The sequence below is a fragment of the Cyclopterus lumpus genome, chromosome 2, assembly GCF_009769545.1.
Source record: "Cyclopterus lumpus isolate fCycLum1 chromosome 2, fCycLum1.pri, whole genome shotgun sequence".
Lineage (NCBI taxonomy): Eukaryota > Metazoa > Chordata > Actinopteri > Perciformes > Cyclopteridae > Cyclopterus > Cyclopterus lumpus.
The window spans coordinates 2,484,194-2,498,882 of NC_046967.1; the positions used below are offsets into that span (position 1 = coordinate 2,484,194).

At 42.1% G+C, this 14,689-nt stretch overlaps 3 protein-coding genes across 5 annotated transcripts; 1 reads left to right on the forward strand and 2 right to left on the reverse strand.

Moving 5' to 3' along the window:
- Positions 1-43: 43 nt before the first annotated feature.
- c2h7orf57 (chromosome 2 C7orf57 homolog) lies at positions 44-6,232 on the reverse strand. 2 transcript variants are annotated; one of them, XM_034553843.1, is made up of 8 exons: positions 6,097-6,232; positions 5,133-5,227; positions 4,884-5,057; positions 4,229-4,316; positions 3,690-3,813; positions 2,882-2,946; positions 2,658-2,761; positions 44-2,560 (listed from the first exon to the last, which is right to left on the reverse strand). In XM_034553843.1, exons 2-8 carry the CDS (start codon positions 5,188-5,190, stop codon positions 2,502-2,504), a joined length of 672 nt encoding a protein of 223 aa, XP_034409734.1. In that variant the 5' UTR covers positions 5,191-5,227; positions 6,097-6,232; the 3' UTR covers positions 44-2,501. The 2 variants fall into 2 exon arrangements, 1 of the variants encoding a protein (XP_034409734.1); XR_004611237.1 differs by lacking the exon at positions 3,690-3,813 and having other exon boundaries at positions 6,097-6,213.
- A 731-nt stretch (positions 6,233-6,963) lies between these two features.
- On the reverse strand, positions 6,964-8,943 carry LOC117744399 (four and a half LIM domains protein 2-like). Its single transcript, XM_034552646.1, has 5 exons — positions 8,770-8,943; positions 8,421-8,595; positions 7,979-8,148; positions 7,465-7,651; positions 6,964-7,115 (listed from the first exon to the last, which is right to left on the reverse strand). Exons 1-5 carry the CDS (start codon positions 8,923-8,925, stop codon positions 6,964-6,966), a joined length of 840 nt encoding a protein of 279 aa, XP_034408537.1. The 5' UTR covers positions 8,926-8,943.
- A 2,872-nt stretch (positions 8,944-11,815) lies between these two features.
- Positions 11,816-14,613, forward strand: LOC117744847 (PI-PLC X domain-containing protein 1-like). Of its 2 annotated transcripts, none has more exons than XM_034552908.1 (7): positions 11,816-12,098; positions 12,245-12,381; positions 12,888-13,013; positions 13,131-13,286; positions 13,438-13,550; positions 13,730-13,800; positions 13,920-14,613. In XM_034552908.1, exons 1-7 carry the CDS (start codon positions 11,996-11,998, stop codon positions 14,192-14,194), a joined length of 981 nt encoding a protein of 326 aa, XP_034408799.1. In that variant the 5' UTR covers positions 11,816-11,995; the 3' UTR covers positions 14,195-14,613. The 2 variants fall into 2 exon arrangements, with proteins under 2 accessions (XP_034408799.1, XP_034408800.1); XM_034552909.1 differs by having other exon boundaries at positions 11,846-12,098; positions 12,888-13,007.
- The last annotated feature ends 76 nt before the right edge of the window (positions 14,614-14,689 follow it).

A 14,689-nucleotide genomic window follows, 5' to 3' on the forward strand; every position in this document is an offset into this window, starting at 1 on the left:
ATCCTGAATTGTTCCACTTGGTTAAATAACAACAGGACACGAGTACATGCACATGCCCATTTATTGAAATGATAATTGAGAGTCTGTGTGCAGTCATCAACAAAGAGCAGGGTCTTACATCGAGTTGTCACGTGGGTTTTCTCCCACGATCTTGTGTTTAAAAAGCTGCCTTCTTTAGTCTCTTCTGGTACATTTGCATTCAAAATGAACCACTTGCAGATTAAAAATAAATAAAAATAAGCAAGCGACAAGACTTCGAGGAGGACTCTGCAAAGTTAAGCCACTAAAGATTCCCGCTATATTGGTTTGCAAACTGATGAACCACCAACTCGTACTGGGAGGAGAAGCAACACAAATACTGTACCTGAATATCTAACAGTTCATAAAAAAATAAACCTGCTCAACGCAAACTATATCAAAAAAGATGATGCATTCCTCCTCCTGCAAAATAAAATCCTGTGTGTCTAGTCTGCAACACCTTTTAGTACCACATGGAGATGAATTATGCACCATTGCTTGGTTGTGATGAACATGACACGTCTCCTGTAAGATTTTTTTAAACGACAGTCCGCTTACTGCTGCAGGTGATGAATTTGTTGGATTTACGAGGATGAACCCGGAGCTTTAATCTCACCGTTAACACCCAAATAAATCATTGGCTTTTTCATTTTAAAGAGAAGTTTCTCCGCCTGACAAATGTCCCTGTCGGGTTCACGGTTGCGGCTAAAAGAAGAAAAAGTATAACTGTTTAAATGACACAAAGCTGAACCGTCTATCGAATAAAAAGAAAACCATTACTGAGATATGCCAACAGGAGGAAGCGGTGGAGTCATTCCCGTCTCCTCCGTCCGTGAACCTTCCCCATCGCCAGTCGGCACCTTAACGAAACACTCAACTTAAATCCGGGATTAACATTTCTTTTAGTAAAACAAAAAGGGTGTGAAAATGCTTCAAAAGTTCTGTTTTAAAGGCCTTATTAATGTCTCGTTAATTGGAAATTAAACTGGATCCAGTGTCACAGTACGGTGGAAACCAGTCGGCACAGAAATCCTTCTAATCTGTTTTTTTTCCCCCAGCGGTATTAACAATACTTCATAGTGATATCAATTAAATAAATTAATTTACGAGGCAGAAAATAGATGGACGTATTAAGTTCAGCAATACTGACGTTTGCTAAAAAATAAAATACACTGTTGTAATAAATAGGTTATGTTATTGAGTGATTTGTTTGCTTTAAAATAATCAATAAAGCAGCTTTCTCTCGATCGACAGATCTGTTTTGATAATATTGGTAACCGTTACTAAACACCGTGTCACGAGATGGAGGGTTCGTTGTGATCAGCTGTGCACTAACGCTAACTTCTCCTACTGGAGTCTACGGAGTGAAAAACAACACTCTGCATGGTTGGCATATTGAGAACTCACTTTTAAAAACTCGTCCCTGGCACCGGAGTTTATGATTAATACTTTATCTATGAGTGACGGGTTTAAAAAGGCTGAATGGGAAAGCAGTAACACTGGGAGGGCTTTAACATACAGGAGAGTCCTAATTTAGCTCCATCATTAGCAAGCTTCTGACCTAAAGTGGCTGGCATCAAACACTTATTGACCTACTGTTTCATAATCATCAGAATATGGATCTTGCAGTAAACTCTTCCTTTAGTTTTAAATATGAGGTATATTTCTTCTAAAAAAGGGGCTTTTCTTCTGACTATCGGACGAAATACAGCTTGGACAATCAAACGATGCACGTTTCTTGATTTTAGATCTGAGACAACAGAATAGTGTGTGTGGGGGGGGAGAAGTCATAGAGAAGGGACACCTTTTGCAGAGCAGCAACCTAAACAAAATGTAATCTTTGGCCCTTTTTAACCAAAAGAACCACGGTGGTCGCGGCCGGCAGGTCGTTTCCAAAAAACACACAAACCTCCCGACATCCCTTCAGAGAGCAGGAGCCCTTGATCCAAACAAAATCATATTTCACGTCACTGGAACCACGTTTCATTAGAACAAACACTTTAAAAATTCTACTAACTCGATCTTCATACAACCAGGGAGGGAAAGTAACTCGAGCCGCCAGGTGAATCCAAGCTTCAGCTCCAACCGTTGAGCCTTCTCACCCGACCTGCCTCTCCGGGCCCAGAACCTGTCAGTCTCCCTCTCCCTCCCCCACTAAGCACAACTCGTCTTTCAAATCGAGGAACGCCAATACAGAAATGGAAAATATATATATACTGCGAGCACCGACACGTCTACTCAACAAAATCAGCGTGAACTTTTTTTTTTTTTACAAATTAAAGCAAATAAATAAAAGGAGGACAGTACCGTTGCATAAACATGAGTACAAAACCTAACAGTCAGTGGATGTACAATAAATGTGAGTGAATCCCAGATGGGGGGTGGGGGGGCGTAGTAGTGTGTCATAGGTTTGTAGGAACCGTGAACCAGTGTTAGGACGGACCCCCTTTCCCCCCCCCCACCAAAGCCAGAACCTGAACGCGCTACTCCAGCTCGTCCACATCCTCCGTCATGACGGTGCTGGTCTGTTCTGAGGTCACACCTGCAAGGACAACGTAAACAATCAGCACCTGAGGTAAAAAAAAAAAAAAAAAAAACGGTACCGCAAAACGCTTTGCGAGTAAAGAACGATGTCGTACTTGAAGCGTCGTCATCGTCGGTGGAGGACTTCTTCTTGTTGGCGACGTAGCCGTGACTCAGCAGCTTGGTCATGCTGACCGGGAGAGCCGCCTTCTCGTGACACCTGGAAGGCGAAGGGACGTCGTTACGAGTAAACTAAATATCTCGTGCGGCGAGCTCGTCTCGCACTCTTAAATATTTGCGTTGTTGCAACTCTTATTTTTTTAAACGTTAAAACACTCACGTCCTCTTGTATTTGTTGGTCATGGACAGACCTTCCATGTCGTTCGCAACTCCATCAGGAGACATCTGGAGGGACGGAAAGGTTTTATGCTTTCTGCTTATTTGTGGAGCACTTAATGGCGATTACAACGCGGACGCAGCAGCCGCTTTATTGGGTCGTTCTGCAGAATTACACACCGATTCACTTCATTGACACGTGTACGAGCTGACGAGCAAGTTAAACATGTAGTGGTGACGGAGCAACGGATGGAGGGAGCGATTCATCATGCAATGGAAAATGATTGAAGAAACTGAAATGAACAAAAAAATGTCTGGATTCCGAGAGCAAGGCTGATCTGACAGGTACCCCGAGTAAAACTAGCAAATGGTTCGGCCATTTACTTCAATATGAATACTTTCCTATAAATAGGTGAGGAATATATAATATATATATATATATATATTAAAACATATATATTTTAAATATAGGGCTTGTTGTTTTGTCCAGATGAAACTTCCTCAGTCTTTGATGTAAAAACAAGCGTTGCTTTGAAATATACTTCATATGGATGTGTTTTATCGGGTACTTTCAATACATCACTCTGTACTTACCATAAAACTTTAAAGAAATATGTCCACAAAGCTACCACACAGCCAAAGCACGGGCAGGAAGTGAAACCCAAATGAATTTTAACCAAACTGCGAATGCGTCGATGGAGCAAAATTAGGTTAAAAAAAAAAAAGGGGGAAAGGTGGTGGTGAAAAAATAAAAGGATGGAAGACATGGACACGGTATAAATGTTTGGGGGTGACTAGTTGGGTCCATTCACCTCGTTATCAGGGGAAATTCTATCATCGTTTTCCCAGGTCGAACTGTTATCAGTCCCAAACGGTGCAGCCAGAAGCTGCTTGCTCGCCATCATCATGCTGTCGGGAGACGTAGGTTTGCTTCCGCTGTAAGCACAAAACCACGGTGATGTAGACACGATGGGAAATGACTGCTGATCACATTCTGGGAGATGTGGGCTGAGGCCCGTTTCGCTTGGAGAGTGCTTCACGCGGCTCTTAGGAGGGCGGAGAAGCATCTAGGAATGTCGTGCTTCGTCTTAACAACCCAGTGTGCTGAGAAAATACGTGCTCAAAGTCGATCCCAGAGAAAGATGTTGTTGCTTTCGTAAGCTTCATGCTTTATACTGTATATATTTAACAATCACTGAGGCCATGAAAAGTATTTTATTTTAGTCTCCAGGTAAAAAAAAAAAAAAAGTTGTGTGTGGGAAACTGACTTTAAAAAGTCGTTGGGGTTGTTTTGAGTCGCACACAAACCCACCGTCTCCTCGTTAGGGTACTCGTCTGTGTTTGCTCTCACCCCTTTGACTCATCCCCTCCAAACCAGGTCGGTGGATTGTAGGCCTTCATGGGTTGGTCATCGGTATCGGCGTCATGACTCAACAGCCCTGCAGGGAGGCGACACGATGTTCGACATGAAACACTGCCGGCAAATTACGAATCATTGTACTGTATCTCACCTGCGGGACAACAGTGGGGTATTTAACTTTGTGGCCTGAACAATTACTCTCCTACAAAACACCGCAAAATATACTCTGCAAAGTAACTGTTTAGTAGATAACACGTGTACCAAACTTACCAAAAGCATGAATAAAAAATAAGGAATAAATGGAGTTTGGCACACAGGAGCAATCCCTGTCTGACTGATAAAACATTTGTGATACTCAACATCAAACTTTTCATTGTGAAAAACAAAAGTGACCCTGTGGTCCCCGAGAAAAAAAACAGAGCTGTCGCAGTTTGAAACAAACAAACAGCGGTTGTTGTAGTTTCCCAAAATGCAGATAAAAATATTTTTGGAACTCCTTCTTTCATGCGGTGGACCGGTAGGCCACCTGTTCAGGATTTTGCATTTCAAAGAGTTGAACAACAGTGTCAACATCAATCGAATTCATTGTTGTTAGCGTTCTGCCATGAAACTGCACGAGGATCTGAACAGAGTACGAAACTTTTACCTTTGTGTCCGCCTCCCTTTGCGAGCTTGACGTACTCGGAGTCTGAGGCGAAGATCCCGACGCGCCTCCCGCTGCTCCTCTCCACCGGAGAGGTTTCATCGGCAGTCTGGGACAGGCCCGGGATCTGGGAGGTCGGTCCAGACGCGCTGTTGGTCACGACCCCGGTCTTTATACCTGCAATCACCTGAGAATTAAGTATTCGAAGGCATCACAAGTGATGGAGCCAGGAAACGCTTTGCAATGTCTTACCGCCGGGCTTGGTCCTTCGATGGTTGGGTACCGCGGCACTCATTTCAGCTGAAGACATTTTACAATCTGACGACCACGAGGGGATTCTTTAAAGTCTGTTAACGCCAAAATTAAACGTAACAGAAATTCAAGGCCAACTCACTTATTCACAAGCATATTAAATAATGTCTTACGGCATAAATTAGTTAGCGCAGTTTCTTTTTTTTTATCCAAAACTCAAAACCACACTTGTTGCACTCACAATTTCTACTATTCAAGAGATTTCCATTTTTTTCCTTACTCATCTTCCACCAAAATGGACGGACAGGGACAGTGGCCTAAACCCATTAAGGCAAACTGAGATTTCTTTTTAGATTTTATTTAATATTCTGGAAGAATTTACCAAAATACAGCCTAAACATTACTAAAATATAGCAAGTCATGCTAAACAAGGATGACCGGTCGACTCCTAGCAAAGCCATCTTTAATTCATCGATCTTTCTAATGGGGCCTGGCCTTCTGTTGCCCTGACTTCCCATATGTGACACAGCGGCCCGACTTTCCCATCGACATGGATGCAATGATGGAAATAATACGATCCTTATTTGTGCATGTGAAACAATTTATATTCTAATAATAATAATAATAACGAATAAAACGAGGAATATCTCAATTATAAAACTCGATTTGATTCAAAAGTGAGCACACTTTGCAGAGGATATAACGCTACACGTTGTATTTTGAGCACGCACACAGTGCATTGCCTGAATACAACAACAAAAACATACATGAAGAGCCATATAATACGTATCTTTATAAGCGGAATATTTTTAATTTAGCTAACAAAGCCATGCTAATATATTTAGCCGCCTAGCTAGATGCCGCAGTGGATTTCCACCGCTAACTTCACTTCTCACTACAATAATGCTCGTTTTACCAGCACATCTGACGTTAAAACTAGGAAAAAAACGCACATATTACTTACATTATATAGTATTTTTGTTTTGGATTTAATTACTGAGAGGTTTGATGCATATAAACGACGTTAGCTCCCTCCCTTTCTGCAGGCAAAGGCTGGACCGAACACACTTCCGGTGGCACCTGCTGCCGACTTCCTGTACGCTAAACAAAGATCGTGAATATACAACAAAGGCTGACGTGTTTTTCTTTTAGGCTGTGATTGTTACCGTTTGTCATCCGCACCATGATTCACACCCAAACCAGATAGAAATAGGACCAGAGTGAGAGCTTGCTTTGTTATTCATGTAGTTACTGCGTAAATACACGATCTTTGTCCTTTCAGAGGATAATCTGGACGAAAAAATATGTATTCACATTTTAACGGTTACGACAGCAAATGTAATGATTAAAATATTTTTATTAGCTTATTATCATTAACTTCACACTTGCAATCTTTATTATGCGTAAACAGAATGCATGTAATTAAAATAAACAGTATTCGTAGCAGTATATAGTAGTATTATATTAACTCTGTTAAGAACAATTTAAATCACTTAACATGCTGTTAATAAGCTGTTTTATGGATATTAAAATCGTTATTTTGCAACATAGACAGTTTAAATCCAAAATGAAATACAAACTTTTTTTTAGCATTCTTGACTTAAATGGGAATATGTCTCAGAAACATCAATACATTTAGCAAAACCGAAAAATAAAACATTTTGGAACGAAGACTTCGACTGATTTACATTAAACACAGTGTCATCATCACATGCAGTAAACACCTTAGCATCAAGAACAGGTTAATATGTGACAAATTAATAAATGAAGGTTAGGAGAATACTGCTCATGCTCTCTGATTGGAGCTTGTGAAATTGGGCTCGGACATCACTCAGAAGTCTTTGACGCACTCGGGGCAGAGGATTTCCTCTTTGCTCGTCAGGAAGCCTCGACCCACCAGAGACACGCAGCAGCGTTTGCAGTTGAAGCAGTCGTTGTGCCACTGACGCTGCTCAAACGAGATGTACTTGCTGCCGCCGAGACCTGAGAGAGAAGCAATGGAGAGCAGCCATGAGTGACCCGCACAGTCCCATGATCCCTGTAATGTAATAATCCTGTAATTGATGGTGATTGGATACACGGAGGCAAGAATATAACGCTGTCATTCATGCTGTGGTTACTTCTGTCTCCATGTCATTCGCGTGGGAACATGTAATGAGATCTTATTTTGGTTTTAGAAGATGACATCATTACAAGCTGGTAACTAAATGGCAGGACAAGTGAAATTTTGGGATTCAGCCACGAGGGAGAATGTCCCCGTCGTTTTTTCTTATTATTATTTCTGTGTTGCCAGTGATTGGATCTATTTGAACACTACTGTGTGAAGCTTCACCACTGATCGGGGCGGTGCAGGCAGCACACTTCTTGGCGAACAAGTTGCAGAAGCACTCGAGGCAATAGGCGAAGTCGTCCCGAGAGGTGAAGCGCTGGCCGGCCAGCTGCTGCTTGCAGCCGGTGCAGACAAAGCACTCCTTGTGCCACGGCTGGTCACGGTAGTTCACTCCTCCAGTGGTGATGGGCTGAAAGATACGGGACATGTAGCGTGAATACCTATTGATTAAAGTAGACTCAGACTTAAGGAACAACTACTTGCTAGTGAGGCATCTACAAATACCATAGTACCATAGTGTCTTTAACTTTAAAGCTACCCCAGGGGACATTTAGGGGAAATGAATCATGCTTAACCTAAGCTCTTAAAGGCCTCTCAAACTGAATATTGATCTAGTCATGATCTCCCGGAGGAACTAATTGCTTATTAGAGACCTTTCCACAACCTCAGGAGCATTAAGCAACAATAAAATCTGTTGCATTGGAACAAAAAACATTAATTTATGAGCTACTTTTACCTTCTTGCAGTGGACACACTGCATGGCAAACTGCTTCTCGTAGCAGGGCAGGCAGTAGTTGTTGGCGTCCTTCTGGATGAAGCTCCTGGTGCCAATGGGCTGCTGGCAACGGTTACAGGCGAAGCAATTCTCATGCCAGCTGTTGCCCCTATGCTCCATCTTTTTGGTGCCTGGTGGGTGGAGAGAGAGAGAGGGAAGGAGAAGGAGAGAGATCAATAACTAAATGTACGGTAGGACCTTCTCCAGGCATTCGGATCAGCCTCAACCAATTACAGCTAATGGCAATTAGTCATGTGAGCTCTGTAAAGTGAGTACATTGTAAAATTAAAAAAAGGCTTCTGAGCTGCCTCGTGGCATTAGCAGAGCGGTCGTTTCTAACCTGATTGAATTTATGAAAAATGATAAGGAGCCTGAGAGGAAATACAGGAAAAGGCCTCCTCACCTGGCATGATGGTCTTCAGGCACGCGTGGCACTTGGAAGAGTACTCGCCGCTGTAGCACTCGATGCACATCGGCATGTCCTCCTTGGTGGCGAAAGGCCGATCCACCAGAGATCGCTCGCACTTGACGCAGAGGAAGCATTCGCTGTGCCAGTGGCGGTCCTTGTACGACAGATCCTGCCGAGTTCAACATTTCAACAACCGTTATAAACTATGAAACATCGGTTGAACCGTCAAACACCACCTGCGTTCGAGACCTTTCGTGCCGGTCGATACGCAACGCATTTTTGCAGGTTTTCTGCCGTCGGGAAATGGTAAAAATATGGGGCGAGGAAAGAAGAGTGATTTGACCTTGCTGGTGCAGTGAATGAGCTTCTGGCAGACTTCACAGCTGCTGGAGAAAAGCTGCTCGTAGCACTTCACGCAGAACGGGTCGTCGTCCTTCAGGATGTACTTCTGCCCGTACAGAGACTGTGCACACTGCATACAGTCGTAGCGCTCAGCCATCACGACTGAATCTCCTCTCTGGGTCTCCTGTCCTGGAAGATCAAAGACTTTTAAAAGCAGTCCTCGCTAACTGCCGTTGTAAAGTGGGATTGAATTTCTGTAACTGGGCCGACTCTTTTGTACAAAAGTGCCACACGTAATCCGATAAATTAGAACTTCGTGCCTTCGTGACCTCGTAACAGGTACAAAGCACCTTAATTGAGCGCTACACACGATGAGTTAGTCCATGTCCCAAACAGCCCCCAAGTAGGCACACACTGCAGAGCAAAGGCCTTCCACTTATTTAATGGACATAACGTGACCTTTGAGGAGGGTTGTACTCGCTGCAAAAGAGACTAATTCCGAGCATTAGAAGGTCATTATTCGCTAACCAATAAAACAAGGAATATCTCAATTCTAAAACTCGATTTGATTCAAAAGTGAGCACACTTTGCAGACGATGTAACGCTATACATTCTATTTTGAAAACAAGTAAGGTTAGATGGAAGAGGAGCAAAGAGGAGAAAAGGTTAAAGGGGAAGAACAACGAAAAAGTCAAAGAAACAACCTACAAGAAGAAGAAATGAAAGAAACTCTTTCTTTTAAACTTGTATTCTGTTGCAAGATGATTTCAGAGCCGTTGGTTGGCAGATAGCATCATTAGAGGTTTAGTATTTAACTGGAAGGTGCTCTTCTAGGCCAGTTCAGAGCACATTTGATGTAATCAATAGACGGCTGAGATTATAGTACATTTCTCATCTCTGGTCTGAAGCTTCCTCACGGACAACAAACAAGAAGTTAAAAAAAAGTTCTGTTTGTTCCCCAGAATCCGTGTAATTTAATAAACGGGGTGCTCGCCAAAACACAAAGGCTTCTATGGATCTATACCTCTTCTTCACCTTTTATTGATCCTTAACTCCCATACACCTCCTGCACCCTCTCATATCTTTATCTAAACCCAAAACCACTACAATACTTTTACTGTCAATCATCTATAAGTCTTCTACCTTCTACCCCTCTAACTAAAACAGATTTATGTCATTTTAGGATATACTTATTCAGCTGTAATCTCAATACCTGACAACAAAAAATACCACAAAAGAAACCAATTTCAATGCATTAAATAAAACGTGTAATATAAATAATCCTCTAAACCTCTTCAAACACCTGGACTATGCATCAAATGATGATTAATGCAGCGACACAATGACTATATGAGGCTAAATCAGGCAGATTTTAAACATGCGTGTGGATGAAAAGCAGGAGGACAGAGAGGGAAGAACAAAGGTAACATCGGGTCAAAAGAGGAGGCAAGGAGGTGAGGAAAGACGTCTTACCTGTTGGAGGAAGAGCGGGCGTGCAGACTGAGCCGAGAGGTGTCTTCTGAGCGCTGTCGTCCATCTGCCTCTTAAAATTAAGGCTGGGGCAGGACGCGGAGGCAGTGTGACCAGAGGGGGCAGGTCAGAGTATATTTAGACTCTATATATTAAAGCCCAACAAACCCCTGATGGGAAATGGCTTTTGAGCATATTCACTTATACGGGACACGATGTGTGAAAATATGAACATCTGCATTATATCTACGTATAGCTAAGTGCATTTCACAGGTTATTATTATGTCAAAGGATCAGAATAAACTGTATTTAGCCAGTCGGAAAAAAATGACCTGAAATCAAGTCAGTTTTTCATCACCTGATTTGATTACATGTAATGTAATAATTATTCAGATGAGTCCGGTTTATGTTCTTCATGTGACTGCTTTGCTTTTAGCTGTTTATGTAAGTTTCAAAATAAAACCTCTAATGAGATAAATGAAAAATACTTTATATAAAACCAATAAAAAATAGGTCTTACATGCCGGCTTTGCTTCTGTTAATGGTTGAAATAAACAGCTTGTGATGTCAGGGCTAAATTGCATCCACGTGTTTGTCCTGACTCCTGAGCCTAATTTCTGCCTTAAAAATACAGTAATAATCTGTTCATGTGTGACTTCAATGAGTGTCGGTATGTGCTGCAGTTGACATTTAAATAGTTCACATTTGCTGATGGATCATGTTTTATTTGCACTAGAAAAATGGCAACTTTAAATTTAAGTAAAAGAATATAATACGTGCAAAGTATTTTTGCTAGTAAGAAGTAAAGAAAATCTGCAGATGGAAAATATTTAAAAGACTAAACACAAGGTCTTACTCACTGTGACATGTCGTACACATGTAATAATCATGTAAACAACTCATTAAGCTATTTGCCAAAAGACCAATGTACCGCAGCATGAAGAAGAAAGCTGTGCTGTATTGAAATACAGGATTGGTAACGAGATAAATGCTTTTCCAAGAAAAGCAGTTCATCAAATGTGCCTGCATGATTTGCATTTTTTGTAAATTATCTACTTAATTCTTTTTACAGTAAACTGACTCAGACAAATCTAAATAGGTCATTTATAATGTCAGGTATAAGTAAATAACAGCGATTAATCGATCGGTATCTGTTTAAGGGGAGATTTTAAGAAGCTTATCAATAAAATTAATTAGTTATAAAAGATGTTTTTTTAGGTTAATGACAGGAGCTGGTTCTTTAATAAAGGGCTGAGACCGAACACACCAGCTGAAAACAGCTAGTATACTATCCAGCTGGAATAGGGACTTTTTTTACATAATTTTTCACAATTAAAGAACAATTTAGGAACACATGATAATATACTGACTCTTAGAGTATACATCCGTAGAGTAAATTCAAGAAGATTCAGAACCTCACATCATTACATATTACCCAGCAGTTTACATATGCACATCATCAATGGTATAGCTACGGCATGTAGCTGTTACTGTGAGAAGCACAATAATGTTTTCAACCTTTTGTTTCGAAAAACAAACTTCTGCCTTGTTTCATTTCCGGTTTTATTTTGAAGGCTGTCGCAGGAAGTGCTCGCTTGATACACACCGCTTGCTTAACAGCCGTTTTTTTTTACGTGTATTTTTTTTTTCGTTCCGGAAGACTTTGTAAACAAACCGTTTTTTGTATTCAAAAGGAGGAAGAGGAGTAATGAAACTCGTCCATATTTAGCTGAATAGAGAAGGAATTCAACAAGAACATGGAAGACGAAAGGCGGCTGCAGCTCAGCGGGAACCCGGACTGGATGTCCCGTCTGCCGGAGGAGCTGCAGGATGTCCCGCTGTGGAACCTGGCTATACCCGGTAAAGGAGAACACACCGGGGACATGTTGACGAGCTGCTGTTTGTACACTTTGTGCATATATATATATATATATATATATATATATATATATATATATATATATATATATATATATATATATATATATTGTTGTCTGACACCACAGGGAGCCATGACAGCATGTCTTTCTGCCTGGATGTTTCCTCTCCCGTCCTGAGATCAGAGCCCTGTCTCCTCAGAGCGATGGACGCGCTGGTCCCCTGCTGGACTCGACCCTGTGTCTCCCGCTGGGCCACCACGCAGGTAGAGGAGCACACATACTGTAAATGAGCTGTCCTTTGGAGGCTTGGAGGTGGGACAATCCGGCCTCTGGTGGTGCGTTCAAGTGGTGTCAAACCTCTGGCGGTGCGTTCAAGTGGTGTTAAACCTCTGGCGGTGCGTTCAGGAGGTGTCAAACCTCTGGCGGTGCGTTCAAGTGGTGTTAAACCTCTGGCGGTGCGTTCAGGAGGTGTCAAACCTCTGGTGGTGCGTCCAAGTGGTTTCACTCGACTACTATAACTACTACTAAAAGCCTTTCTTTCACAATCTTACTGCAGTATAAGTACAGCAGTTCCATCCAAGTATTTGCTTTGCATTATATTATTTGATCACCACTACATGTAAACAGCATTTTAATATTATGGCTGGTGGAGCCATCAGTGTAGCACCCTCTAAAAATAAAGTACCAGTCCTCCACTGTGTGTGTGTATGTGTGTGTGTGTGTGTGTGTGTGTGTGTGTGCGTGTGCGTGTGTATGTGTGTGCGTGCAGCAATCGGTCCTCAGTAAACAGTGTGAACTCGGTGTTCGTTTCTTGGACCTGCGGATCGCCAGGAAGCCGGCGGGGGGCCACACACTGTTCTTCGCCCACGGCATCTACACACTGATGACGGTGAAGGTACACACACACACACTCTCAGCCTCACAGGATACTACACTGCACCACACAGGCGCATAACCACGTCGTACGTGTGTGTGTGTGTGTGTGTGTGTGTGTGTGTGTGTGTCTCTGCAGGAGGCCCTGGATGAACTGGCCGCCTGGTTGGATGCTCATCCAAAAGAGATCGTCATCATCTCCTGCTCGCATTTTGAGTTGCTAACCCATGAAGATCACTCCCACCTTGTCGAGTACATCATCACGCTGTACGGGAAGAAGCTCTGCCCCTCGCAGGTAATGATTTTTATGATAAATAATATAGTTTAAAGATTATTTAGTAGGCTGACGTGAAACATCGGCCGCTTCCAGCTTCACAGATGTGAGGATTATTTTCTGTTTGATATTTGCATTGGATGTGAAATACGTGTGTTTTTATTATATGCAGGACATTCCCACTCTGCGGTCCTGTTGGTCCAGAGGTCAGCAGGTCGTTGTTTCATATGACAACCAGCAGGTGGTGCTGCAGCACCCCGAGCTGTGGACTGAAATACCTTACTGGTAAATGATGCTTCAAAAGTTGTGTCTCCAATAGTTCTGATTTAAAGATGTGTGTTTACGCATTGTGTTTGCATGTTTAATCCCACATTCATCACCGTGCTGGCTGCAGAATTGAATTATCTTCATTGAGAGATGTAAATCAGACAAAAGCTAATTCAAACATTTAAAACTGACTCCAGGTATGCCGACAGCCCAGATCCTAAGAAGGTGATTGCCTACCTGGAGGACCAGAAGCACAGAGGAAGACCAGGTAACGCAGTGGAGGAGGAAATATTAAAATCACTTTATCAAAATTAAAGCATCATGCAGAGTACTAGATCATTAATATTGATGCATTGATATATTTAACTTTATTAGTTTGTTTTCCAGCTGGTTTCTATGTCAGCGGCCTGAACCTGACAGAAGACGCTCCCTACGTCCTCCTTCACCCGCTCCAGGGCATGAGGAAGATGACGATGAGGGCTCTCTCGCTGCTGCTCCGCTGGGCGAGCGAGCAGCGACCGGGCCGAGAGGCCGGCGAGGTCAACGTCGTCTGCTGCGACTTCGTGGACGTCAGTCACTTCTGCTCGCTTGTGATTGGACTAAATTACAAAACGCTCGCTCCGGGCCGTTGCCATAGTAACCAGACCGGATGGCCAACATAGAAAGATGAATCCGAAAAAAAAAAAACGTTGTACATATTTCTTCCTAATGTATTGTACTTTTTGTAATTTTTTTTTTTGCTTTGCATGCCATTTTTAAATATACACTTTTCGCAGCTCTACATGTGTAATGATAGTCACGTGATATCATTAGCGAAGCTTTAATGTCCCCGAGGGGGCAGAAAGACAGCTGGCAATAACGATAAATGCAAAAAGAAAGCAATAAGAAAAACAGTACTCAGCACTAACGTCGTTACCAATGGTATAAACATATTAAAATGTTCTTCGCAATGCTTTGTTGTGTGTGGGCTCCTATTTAAATGTTCTAATTAGTCATTTTAACCATAAATATACAGTTTAAGTCAAAGAAAAACAAAAGATCTAGGATATCTTGGGTGTGTGGGTGCAGCAATAGTTTTTAATTGTAATAACAAATGCAAAATGATGATGTCATGAACCAGAACCTTGTGTCTGAGCTTCAGTCGAGTAGTTTAGTTT